This window comes from Centroberyx affinis, unplaced genomic scaffold (assembly GCF_046629955.1).
Source record: "Centroberyx affinis isolate AG114_WGS23_722 - 3 ecotype Tasmania unplaced genomic scaffold, CSIRO-AGI_Caff_v1 ptg004781l_1, whole genome shotgun sequence".
Classification (NCBI taxonomy): Eukaryota; Metazoa; Chordata; class Actinopteri; order Beryciformes; family Berycidae; genus Centroberyx; species Centroberyx affinis.
The window spans coordinates 15,001-27,500 of record NW_027282320.1 but is presented as its reverse complement, the minus strand read 5'-3'; the positions used below and the strand labels follow the sequence as shown (position 1 = coordinate 27,500).

Genomic DNA, 12,500 nt, shown 5'->3' with positions numbered 1-12,500 from the left:
AGAAGCCGATCAGTCAGCCGCTCCCTGTTCATGTTGTAATACATGTGAATATTATTTATTGTATATTCTCTATAGAGGCTGAGCAGTCAGCCGTTCCCCGGTTTGACCTTTGACACCGACTACATGGTTCGCGTCGTTCCTTTCCCGACCTTCATGAACGACAGCTTCTTCCCTCCCTCCTTCCTCAGGACCAACTGTGAGTCCAACACTCTCTCATCACATCGACATCGCTTCATTACCTATGCCAAGGAGGTTATGTATTCGGTGCTGTTTGTTTGTTTGTTTGTTTGTCTGTTTGTTTGTCTGTTTGTTTGTTTGTTTGTTTGTCTGTTTGTTTGTTTGTTTGTTTGTCTGTTTGTCAGCAGGATTACGGAAAAACTACTGGCCCGATTTTCGTGAAACTTTGTGGAAGGGTGTAGCATGGGCCAAGGAAGAACCCGTTACATTTTGGAGCGGATTCGTATATTGGCTGCACTTGCACATTTGCATATCATAGAAGACTGGACTATTGGCCTTGGCGGAGGTCTGCGCTCTCTGAGTGCCCTTCTAGTTGATTGATTGATTGATTGATTGATTGATGTTCAGCCCTGTCCGGTCTGGTGTAGCTGAGCCTCCGGCTCACAGCAGGCTGGAGAAGTTCTCATCAGAAAACTGTATGGGACAACCAGACTGTTGAAACCGTCCCCTGGAGACGGCTCCTGCTTTGTTCTTCTGCCCGGATACAACAAGCTAGCTACAATGCTAGCTACTTCACAGAGTAAATTTGAGTTAAAAGCACAGTATGTAATTTCTGCCGCCAGGGCTCTCTCAATCAAAACAATAACAAAAGACATAGTTTGATGACGTTGCGAATTAGCGTGGGATCATGGGAGTTTTTTTTACGGGGACAGCTTCGGCGACAGAACGCAGCAAACGGGAATGAATCATCTGATCCGTCACAGTGAGCGATAAAAACAATAGAATGAAAAAAACTACAGAGCGGCTAGCTAGCTAGTTGGCCGACTTCCTTCCTCACTCTCTGACGGATCATCTGATGTTTCCCGTGTTTCCCCGGAAGTTAGGGGGTAAAGGGGATATGACGTCATGACAGGAAGTTAGGGGGTAAAGGGGATATGACGCCATGACAGGAAGTTAGGGGGTAAAGGGGATATGACGCCATGACAGGAAGTTAGGGGGTAAAGGGGATATGACGCCGTGACAGGAAGTTAGGGGGTAAAGGGGATATGACGCCGTGACAGGAAGTTAGGGGGTAAAGGATATGACGCCATGACAGGAAGTTAGGGGGTAAAGGGGATATGACGCCATGACAGGAGACCAAATGAAACGCACCGTTACCTTGAATAAAATTACAGATTTCTCTGGGTTTGAACTTTGTTGGAAACATTTGGGATAATGTAAGTACACAACTCAAAAGAATATATAACATAGGTATAGTTGTTTTTAGATATTTTAATGGAGAAATGTTACATATTATACCTTTAATATAATGTTACAAACTCTTTGGATAAATTAAACAAACAAGATAAAATAGATGAACATTTTCTGGAGGGTAATAACAGCGGCTTTGCATTGTTTTGACTTCAAAACATTTTATTTTGCTAGCTAACTCGCTAGCTAGCTAACTGTAGAAACATCGTTGTTGTTCCTATGACAGTGCGAAGTGAGCCAGTGCCAGGCCCCGCCCATAGCTCCGCCCTTGCAGAATTTGATTGGTTTGAATGATGATTGACAGCCACCAGCGCCACCGCCCTTTTCTGTCCAACTGTTGTTTAAATTTCTCCAGACCGCGTCGACGAGAGATTAATAACAGACAGACGGGGACAAACCTGTCTAACCAGTTCTCTGTGTGTGTGTGTGTGTGTGTGTGTGCGTGTGTGTGTGTGTGTGTGTGTGTTACAGCCTGTGAGGTTCTCCTGGGTCCAGACAACCTGGTGTGTAAACCATGTAAGTTCCTAAACATCATGATCCTATCCAGAGCCAGATACAGACAGAGTTAGTCCAGGTTGTTGTTTGCTGTAAATATGGAACAGTGTCCTCCCTAACATCACCATGGTAACATGGAAACAGAATCACCAGTTACTATAGCAACAGGAGCAGGACTGTGGAGCCAACATGACCGACAGAAACTCGATTGGATATTGTCGATGGCTGCGTTTATAACAAATGAAGTAATATCTAATACATAGAGAATATGACTTGGCTGAACAAATAAAGTGTTGTCCTGTGTGCAGTCTGGAAGCCGCGGACGCTGAACGTGTCTCAGCTGGGCTCCAGCCTGCAGGTGGCGTTCGACCAGGCTCCGCCCGCCTTCGGCTTCAGCCTCTACTTCCTGTACTACAAACTGCGGCAGGACGGCCCGTTCAGACTGCAGCGCTGCAAACCAGTAAGACACATGAATACATACAGGCTTCCAGGTGGTGTCACCCCCCTCTGGCGGCCATCTTGGAGGTCCTGAGCTCTGAACAGCTGACTGTGTTTCTGTCGACGGTTAATTTCTGTCTGTTTCTGACTGAACTGATCATTTCATCACTGATCCATCTGATTGATTTAGTGTTTAGATAATGTCAGCTTGTTAGCTAGCTAACCATAGCATCTGGTCAGCTAACCATCACTGTCTTGTTGTTAACACATCTGATTAGCACACTAGCTAACGTAGCTAGTAGCAGCTAGCGTTAGCGTGTTGACATTAACATCAGTGTGTTTGCTGGCTAGTTAGCTAGCTAACAGTTTGTTCAGGTTAACTGAGCTGACTCTTCTCAAGCTCCAACTCTTCATGTTTTGGAGTAGAGACTAGGGCTAAAGACAAGACCGTTTACTGTGTCACAGTAACCTACATTTGGAAACAAATCCACCTTATCACACTATTCACTTTTACTGAGAACGTTACTGAATGGATCTACAGCCACACCACAACAAGCTGACTCAGCTGCTCTCTGCTGACAGCTGCTTCAGACACATTTACACTTTATTAACTAACACACAGTTCTACAGTGTTCCTCCATCATGGAGACTCAGCTGCTGCAGCAGACTGGAGAGGAAGTGTCTCCCACTCGTTCTACCTCATAAAGGCAAATTTATGGTTTCTGCGGTGTGCCCGGTGTTCGCGGTGCGGAGCTCTGCAGGGGGTCTGCAGAGGGTCCGCACCGAGCTCCACGCTCCTGTCAAAAAATGAAACTCTGCGGAGCTTTGAATGGCTGGAATCAACTTCTCCTCTATTTTGATCTGTTGTTCACTAACCTAACTAAACTACACTAAACTATACTAAACTATACTAAACTAAACTACACTAAACTAAACTAAACTATTCTAAACTATTCTAAACTACACTACACTACACTACTCTACACTAAACTAAACTAAACTATACTAAACTAAACTACACTAAACTAAACTAAACTATACTAAACTATACTAAACTAAACTATTCTAAACTATTCTAAACTACACTACACTACACTACTCTACACTAAACTATACTAAACTAAACTATTCTAAACTACACTACACTACACTACACTACACTACTCTACACTAAACTATACTAAACTATACTAAACTAAACTATTCTAAACTACACTACACTACACTACACTACTCTACACTACTCTACACTAAACTATACTAAACTATACTAAACTAAACTATACTAGACTAAACTATACTAAACTAAACTAAACTATACTAAACTATACTAAACTAAAGTAAACTACACTACACTACACTACACTACACTACACTAAACTAAACTAAACTAAACTACACTAAACTACACTAAACTACACTACACTACACTACACTACACTACACTACACTACACTACACTAAACGACACGACACGACACGACACGACACTAAACTACACTCAACTCCACAGTGAGTCTTGGTCTGAACGTCTCCATGTTGTAATGTGTGCAGGAGGTGAACCAGCCCAGAGCCACCTGCATCCTGCAGGACGTCACCCCAGGGACCTACACTATCGAGGTACACACACACACACACACACACACACACACACACACACACACACACACACACACACGCATCTACAGCATATGTTTTCATTCATTTGTTTAATTAATTTAATTTCTTTGTCTTTCTCTGCCTGTGCTTGTTTCTCTTCATCTCCTTCTTCTCTCTCTCAGCTGAGAGACGACAGCAACGTGACCAGGAGGCAGACTCAGTTCCACGTCAGCCAGGGTGAGACACACACATACACATACATACATACACACACACACACACACACACCTTAAACTACCTATTTAAATGACTCCGTTGTCTCCTGCTGTGTGTGTTTGTTTCTTGCTCCAGTCCACTCCCCCTGGGCGGGGCCTATCCTAACTGTGTGTGTTTGTTTCTTGCTCCAGTCCACTCCCCCTGGGCGGGGCCTATCCTAACTGTGTGTGTTTGTTTCTTGCTCCAGTCCACTCCCCCTGGGCGGGGCCTATCCGTGCGATGGCCATCACGGTGCCTCTGGTTATCATGTCCGCCTTCGCCACTCTCTTCACTGTCATGTGTCGCAAGAAACAGCAAGGTGAGACGAGACTGATGACATGGAGCCGGAACGTTTCTCCATGAATCATTTAGAGACATTAGTGGAGTTACAGTAAACTGACTCTACTGCATTTTAATATCAAAACTAGAAACCAGGTTTAATCAGACGGTCCCCTCCTCCGCCTTCAGAAAACATCTACAGCCAACTGGACGAGGAGAGCAGCGAGTCGTCCAATCACAGCGCGGCGTTGAGCGCCGAGCGGCCGTGGCCCCGCCCCAAAGTTTTCATCTGTTACTCCAGCAGAGACGGCCCCAAACACACCGGCGTCGTCCAGAGCTTCGCCTACTTCCTGCAGGACTTCTGCGGCTGCGAGGTCAGTGTGCGTCTTTCCCATAGGACTTGAATGCAGCATGAGTCCAGCAGGGCTCGGGTGTCCCTGATGTCATTTCCTGTTCCCTGGTAGAAATGTGTCTGGTGCCATCTGGTGGTTTTCTGCTGCTCTGTCTCTAACTCAGCAGAAGAAGAGCTGGGTAGTTAGCCTGAGCAGCGATGGAGAAGAGAAACTCAAACTGCAAGCTCCGCCCACACTGTTTGATTGACAGGTGATCTGTGGGAAGAGCAGAGCAGAAACACGTGCAGGTGGTGCTGGACCTGTCTATGAGTTATTGATTATTAATATGAGTATTGATCCCAGGTGGTGCTGGACCTGTGGGAGCAGCTGCAGCTGTGTAGAGAGGGTCAGATGTCGTGGCTCAGCAGGCAGCTGGACGAGTCCAACTACATCATCACCGTCTGCTCCAAGGGCCTGCGGTACTCTACTCTACTGTATTCTACTGTATTCTACTCTACTGTATTCTACTCTACTGTACTCTACTCTACTGTATTCTACTGTATTCTACTCTACTGTACTCTACTCTACTGTATTCTACTCTACTGTACTCTACTGTATTCTACTGTACTCTACTCTACTGTACTGTACTCTACTCCACTGTACTCTACTGTACTCTACTGTACTGAACTGTACTCTACTGTACTGTACTCTACTCCACTGTACTGTACTCTACTCTACTGTACTCTACTGTACTGTACTGTACTGTACTGTACTGTACTGTACTGTACTCTACTCTATTCTACTGTACTCTACTGTACTGTACTCTACTGTACTCTACTGTACTCTACTCTACTGTACTCTACTTTACTGTACTCTACTGTACTCCACTCTACTTTGCTGTACTCTCTAATCTACTGTACTGTACTCAACTGTACTCTACTCTACTGTACTCTACTGTACTCTACTCTATTCTGCTCTGCTGTAGTCTAATCTACTGTACTCTACTATACTCTACTGTACTCTACTGTACTCTACTGTACTGTACTCTACTCTACTGTACTCTACTGGACTCTATTGTACTCCACTCGACTCTGCTGTACTCTAATCTATTGTACTGTACTTTACTGTACTCTACTCTACTGTACTCTAATCTACTGTACTCTACTGTACTCCATTCTACTCTACTGAACTCTAATCTACTCTTCTGTACTGTACTCTACTGTACTCTACTGTGTTGCACTGTACTCTACTGCACTCTACTGTACTCTATGTTACTCTGCTCTGCTCTATCATGCTCTTTCATCCTATTCTGTTCTAACCTATTCTATTCTATTCTATTCTATTCTATTCTCTCTGTAGTTATTATGTGGAGAAGAAGAGTCGTCGGGGGAAGACGCCGGTCAGTCGCCGTGGCAACAACAGCAGCCCTCCCGTTGGTGGATCGGGCGGCGACCTGTTCGTCGTGGGCGTGGCCATGATCGCTGAGAAGCTGCGATTGGCTAAGCAGAGCGAGGGGGGCGGGGCCCAGGAGCTGAGCCGCTACATGGCCGTTTACTTCGACTATTCAACAGAGAGCGACGTTCCCACCATGCTGAGCCTGGCTGCAAGGTATTATGGGATTATTATTATTACTATATGAAACTTTGGGATTACTGATGTAATAATGCCTTACTGCCCAGTAAACAGATGGACTGTGTTTGTTGTATATGAAGATACAACATATATGAAGTTTCATTCTAAAACACATTTAGAGAAATGTAGCTTCCTGAAGTGAATCTGTCAGTATTTCAGTTCCAGATGACTCTCGTCTCAAAAACAGAATTATTTTGTAAACAAACCCTCCGGCCTTAAATAGAAAACCAGCATGTGCTTCATCTCATTTTCACCTTCAGGTTTCCAAATGCTCGCCATCTTGTTATGGAATGAAAGTTTCCATATGTTGTCAGGTGTTTCTGTCTGCTAAGACTTCCACATGTCCAAGAAGCCATGAAACAAAATCCAGAATGTTTCATCAGACAAAAAATAAATGTTTTCATCATGAGGTTTAACCCTCATTCTACCAACATATTTAACATACAAGGACTACTGACTGGGGTCCCTGGGGACCCCAAGAATAAACTACTGTAAAAAACAACCATCATAGCAAAATGTTAACTTATTTCTTCTCAAAACATTATTAGTTATGTAATTAATGTCATCTGAAAAGGTCATTATTATTATTTTAGGAAGGTTACAGTTAATTAAATGATGTATTGTATTTGTGACTTTGAACATCATCTTACCTTAGGAAGAGCAGTGTTTAGGGTCACAGAGCACATGAGGAAATCTGTGACAGAGTGCCCCTACCCCCCCTGATAGTGTGTGAGACTTTAAATCAGGACCCATGGCAAACATTAACTCAATTAATAGTTCCATCTATTAAAACTGCATAGGTGGAATTGGGTGCTTTTGACTGGGGTGCCCCAGGACCCCAATACATTGGTATTTTTAAAAAGCACTAATTAAAACAGAAACAGAAAACAATTATATGAAGTCATTAGGAACAAATTGATTGACAAAGTCATGAAAAATTTGAATGATAGAATAAAGCACCTGTGAGATATGACAAAAAGTATAGCTCTGGGGTCTGCGGGTAACCCAGTCGGTAGGATGAGGGTTAAGGAGACAGGCCGAGTCCCTGCTCTTCACCTGTCTTCACTCTAGTTTTGGTTTTGAAGACCGGCATGCCAAGTGTCAATACCTCCAACATAAATAATAAAGTCAGTAATAAGCTATATCAGTGTTGAGACTGAAGCCGATGGACCGGCTCCCTCTGCTGTTTAGTCCTGTCCACTATCGGTCCAGTCTGGCAGACAGACAGCCAGCCTATGTACCGGTAGTACTGAACCGTTGTGTCTCGTGTTGGTCCAGGTTCAAGCTGATGGACCAGCTGCCCCAGCTGTTCAGCCGGCTGCACTCGGGTCAGTCCGGCCTGGCGGAGCGCGAGCCGCAGCCGCTCCACGTCTCCAGGAGGAACTACTTCAGGAGCAAGTCGGGCCGCTCGCTGTACGTGGCGATCTGCAACATGCACCAGCACATCAGCCAGAACCCCGACTGGTTCCAGAAGCTGCTCGCTCCCTCCCCCTCCCCCCCCGCCTCCTCTTCCTCCCCCCCCTCCCCCTCCTCCCCCTCCTCCCCTCCGAAGCCCTCCTGCTCCTCCTCGTCTCCGCCCAAGCAGAGGTTTGACTCTGGGCTGGTGCTGAACGAGGTGGTGGTGAGGAGTCCGGAGGGCGGGGAGGGAGCGCCCAGGAGGAACCTGCTGCTGCTGGCCCCCGGGTCCGGTCCCTGTCCCGGTCCCAGTCCCAGTCCTGGTCCCTGTCCTGGTCCCAGTCCCAGTCCTGGTCCAAGTCTGCCCCACTGCTCTCTGTCTGGGCTTGGATCCACTTCAAGGTATAAGAATAACGCTGGTGTAATTTTCTTTCTTTCCCATGAAGAGTCTGAACCCAGCGCTGTGTTTCCACTGTCAGAAGCTCCTGCTGTCTGTTCTGCTGCAGGTTTGAACTCAGACTCCCATTGCTTTCAACAATACATTAAAGAGACATCAGACTAACAAATCCTGAAACCAATGTGTGCTATGTGGAGATGTCCTTGAGACATAATGATACAAACCAATATCCACACAGCAGCAGCTGTGTTGCTGTTTTCTCCTCTTTGTTGTCAAACTCCACTCCTGAACGAAGCCAACTCATAATGGCGGAATCTATGAAGCGAGCGAGTAAACTTGTTTAACTAGTGAACGTGTTAAAATTTTAAACTAGTAAACTTGTTAAACTTGTTAAACTAGTAAACTTGTTAAACTAGTGAACGTGTTAAACTTTTAAACTAGTAAACTTGTTAAACTTGTTAAACTAGTAAACTTGTTAAACTAGTGAACGTGTTAAACTTGTTAAACTAGTAAACTTGTTAAACTAGTGAATGTGTTAAACTTGTTAAACTAGTAAACTTGTTAAACTAGTGAACGTGTTAAACTTGTTAAACTAGTAAACTTGTTAAACTAGTAAACTAGTAAACTTGTTTAACTAGTGAACATGTTAAACTTGTTAAACTAGTAAACTTGTTAAACTAGTGAACTTGTTAAACTAGTAAATTTGTTAAACTAGTGAACTTGTTAAACTTGTTAAACTAGCAAACTTGTTTAACTAGTGAATGTGTTAAACTTGTTAAACTAGTAAACTTGTTAAACTAGTAAACTTGTTAAACTTGTTAAACTAGTGAACGTGTTAAACTTGTTAAACTAGTAAACTTGTTAAACTAGTGAACTTGTTAAACTAGTAAATTTGTTAAACTAGTGAACTTGTTAAACTTGTTAAACTAGCAAACATGTTAAACTTGTTAAACTAGTAAACTTTTTAACTAGTGAACGTGTTAAACTTATTAAACTTGTTAAACTAGTTAAACTAGTAAACTTGTTAAACTAGCGAATTTGTTAAACTAGCAAACTTGTTAAACTAGTTAAACTAGTAAACTTGTTGAACTTGTTAAACTTGTTGAACTTGTTAAACTTGTTAAACTAGTAAACTAGGTAAACTTGTTAAACTAGTAAACTTGTTAAACTTGTTAAACTTGTTAAACTTGTAAACTTGTTAAACTAGTAAACTTGCTACCTGCCTCTTCACTTGTCATTGTGGGACATGTGACCTTCAGCAGGAGAAAGATCTGTCAAAGTGAGACTGGTAACTAGTGACACTTCTCAGTAGATACGGTTAGCTTAGCAGTTAGCCTTTATGCACGCTGCTTTGCTAGGTTTGTCCTTGGTAGGCCTCGGTAGTGTAGTAGCTTTGCTGTGAGCATGTTTACAAATGTGTTGCGGTTTCTGTCGCCCTCTGGTGGTCAGAAAATGTTTCTTAATGCAGCTTTAAAAACAGTGAATTGACAAACTGCTGCACTAACGTCATACATCATTTTAAAATAACACGTGGATTGTATTTTGTCCAAACGTGACTTTATCACGCAGCTAACAGTCGTGTTTAATGGGACTGTTTCCACTTTCTCCATCACTGTGCGCTGTTACGTTCTTCTGATGGCAGTGAAGAGGCAAAACCAAACTTAAAGGAATAGTTCACCCAAAAATAAACATTCAGTGATTATCTACTCACCCACATGTTAGTCGAAATACTGATGAAGTTTGAATGTCCACATAACACACTAGCACTGCTCTTCCTAGCACTCTGACCTGTCCTTGTTGTTTCTTCCTAGCAGTCTGACCCGTCCTTGTTGTTTCTTCCTAGCAGTCTGACTTGTCCTTCTTTTCTGCTCCTGCAGGTCCAGTTGTGGAATATCTGGGCTGGCTCATAGAGAATCTTCCTCCTCCTCTTCCTCCTCTGCTCCCTCCATCCTTCAGGACGGGGTTTGCCCATCCCCCTCCCCCCTGCCGCCCCCCCAGGGAGAAGAAGGCCCCCTCTCCCCTCCGGAGGTCCCGCCCCCTCGTGACTCAGGGATCTACGATTCGTCAGTCCCGTCCTCGGAGCTTTCCATTCCCCTGATGGAGGGACTGTCACATGACCAGGCTGACTCCTCCTCCCTGGCCGACAGCGAATCATCTTCTTCCGGGCTTGGTAAGGCTGTCTGCTCATTGGCTAAAATGGGACAAGATAGACGCTGCTATCGAGGCTGTTCTAAATCGATTAAAAGTACTTTGAAATCCGAAATACATTTTTTTACTTGGCTCCGTGTTGTCAAAGATGCTCTATACTTTCTGAACCGTCTCTGGTGTTGTCATGGCTACGCATCAGCGTCGACTTAAAATGACGTTAGATTCAGGCGGATACGTCGGTCTCTAGTGATCGGTTGGGAAAAATCGAATCCCCCTCCCCCACGGAGGTCGGTTAGAGTGGAGGCAATGTCAGACTGAAGATGGAGATGGAGTGGAACGAGTTGACAGTTCTGTCTGATGTCAGGCAGCCAGTGTTCAGCTGCTGATGTGTTGAACAGGCTTGGGCGCCCTGGTGGCTCACCGAGTAGGGCGCGTACCATTTGGCTCAGGCCTTCCCGCGGCGACCCGGGTTCGAATCCAACCCGTGGTCCTTTGCTGCATGTCCTCCCCTCGCTCTCTCTCCCATACCTTCCTGTCTCTCTCTCACTATATCTCTCAAATAAAGCATAAAATGCTTAACAGGCAGCTGTGTGTGTTTCAGGTGACGAGGAGCCGCCTGCCGTCTCCTCCCTGCGCTGCAGCGTGGCCACGGTCTGTAAGGCGGAGCTGCACCACCAGCGCCACCTGGAGCACAACGACAGACCGACGCCTGTGGCACCGCTGTAGTGCAGCGACCCATCGAAAGAGGACTAGACAGTGATGTCATCACAGGGCGGGAGTTTCTTTTGTTCTTGGACCAGAATCCTTCTTCAGAACTGCTTTCATCCAAACGCCAAGGAAACTGAACAGGAAGTAATTACACGGCGACCGCTGTGTTCCGGAATACTGCTCTCTGGTAACTATGGTAACCACTGTGTTCTTTAGTGCTGGTCCCGTATTGGCCCGGTGAGTTTCCCGCCTCCTCGTTGGCCGAGCCGACGTGGCGCTCCGGTTCCCCCTGGCTGGAGGAGCGTTAGAGGAGAGGCGTCACTCGTTGGAACTTCCTGGAATTCCGAACGCCGGCAGAGCGGACCAGTTCAGACCAAAGACTGACTCAGCACTGCGTCCTGATTGGTTGATAGATAGCTGACCGGTGTATGATTGGCAGATTGGATGTACGCAGCGCTTCCTTCCTGAGGTTCGAGGGCTTTGTGTTTGTGTTCCTACGAGTTAATTTATTTCTGACGGACAGACGGCATGTTCAGGCACTTTGATTCCAGGCAATTCTTTGGGCAATGTGCTTCAGCAACTCATCTGGCAACAGGCAACACAGTCAGACGCATGGCCAAAAATAGATTCAGATGTTTCCTATGGGATTAAACCAACGATGCTGAGGCAACTTCTTGGGCGCTGTTGCCCACCAAAGTTGCCCAACAAGTTGCCCAGTCTGTCATCATCATCATGTTACTTTGCTTTTTATTTTTTTCAGACGGTGCATTCCTCATTTTGGAACCAATTTTTTTTTTTTATTGTCATGATGCATTTGCTCCTTACAGCCGTCTCTCTGATCTACAGTTGCCGATCCCTGCTGAAGGCAATATTGCCCGTCCCCCATTGCCTGGGAGAGTTGCTGCAGCATCCCGGCCTCTGCAGCCGGTTGGGAGAGGAAGTGTTTTATTTCCTGTTGACCACTAATGTTACTGCTACTGGAAATCCATAAAAATTAGCATTCTTCCATTCATCTAGAGACAGAGACAGAGGATTGGTCACATCCTCTGGTCACATGACCAGGCAAGAGACCAACCAGCCGGAGTCCTTTAACCCCGAAGAGGAAATCTACATTCTGCTTCAGTTGTTTTGGTTCCTGGTTTCATGTGAATTCTGACAGAGTCTGGTGGTCTGGAACATATTAGAAAGCATATCAGTAACAGTGATAGAAGGATGATTTGATCAATATTCTGATGATTTTACTGAGCGACGAGGGAAAGCAGCCCACTAGCCGGCGGCCAGTAAACTTTTGTTTTGGCTAGTGCTGCTGCAGCATGTGTTAATAACACGGTGTCACGTTGTATTAATGTGTTATTAACATATGTATTGTTATTAACATATGTATTGTTATTAAC

General features: G+C 44.9%; 1 protein-coding gene across 1 annotated transcript in view; it reads left to right on the top strand.

Annotated features, from left to right (window-relative positions):
- The window catches only part of il17rd (interleukin 17 receptor D), a gene marked incomplete at its 5' end in the record, with an annotated part of 15,833 nt that overhangs the window by 2,735 nt on the left and 598 nt on the right, over positions 1-12,500 (top strand). The window contains 12 exons of the mRNA XM_071545147.1: positions 76-196; positions 1,900-1,944; positions 2,232-2,383; positions 3,916-3,981; positions 4,143-4,197; positions 4,424-4,534; positions 4,684-4,868; positions 5,190-5,305; positions 6,186-6,434; positions 7,737-8,255; positions 10,128-10,420; positions 11,000-12,500. The exon at positions 11,000-12,500 is cut by the window's right edge and continues 598 nt beyond it. Coding sequence (XP_071401248.1) covers positions 76-196; positions 1,900-1,944; positions 2,232-2,383; positions 3,916-3,981; positions 4,143-4,197; positions 4,424-4,534; positions 4,684-4,868; positions 5,190-5,305; positions 6,186-6,434; positions 7,737-8,255; positions 10,128-10,420; positions 11,000-11,124 — 2,037 coding nt within the window. The remainder of the gene's footprint in view (positions 1-75; positions 197-1,899; positions 1,945-2,231; positions 2,384-3,915; positions 3,982-4,142; positions 4,198-4,423; positions 4,535-4,683; positions 4,869-5,189; positions 5,306-6,185; positions 6,435-7,736; positions 8,256-10,127; positions 10,421-10,999) is intronic.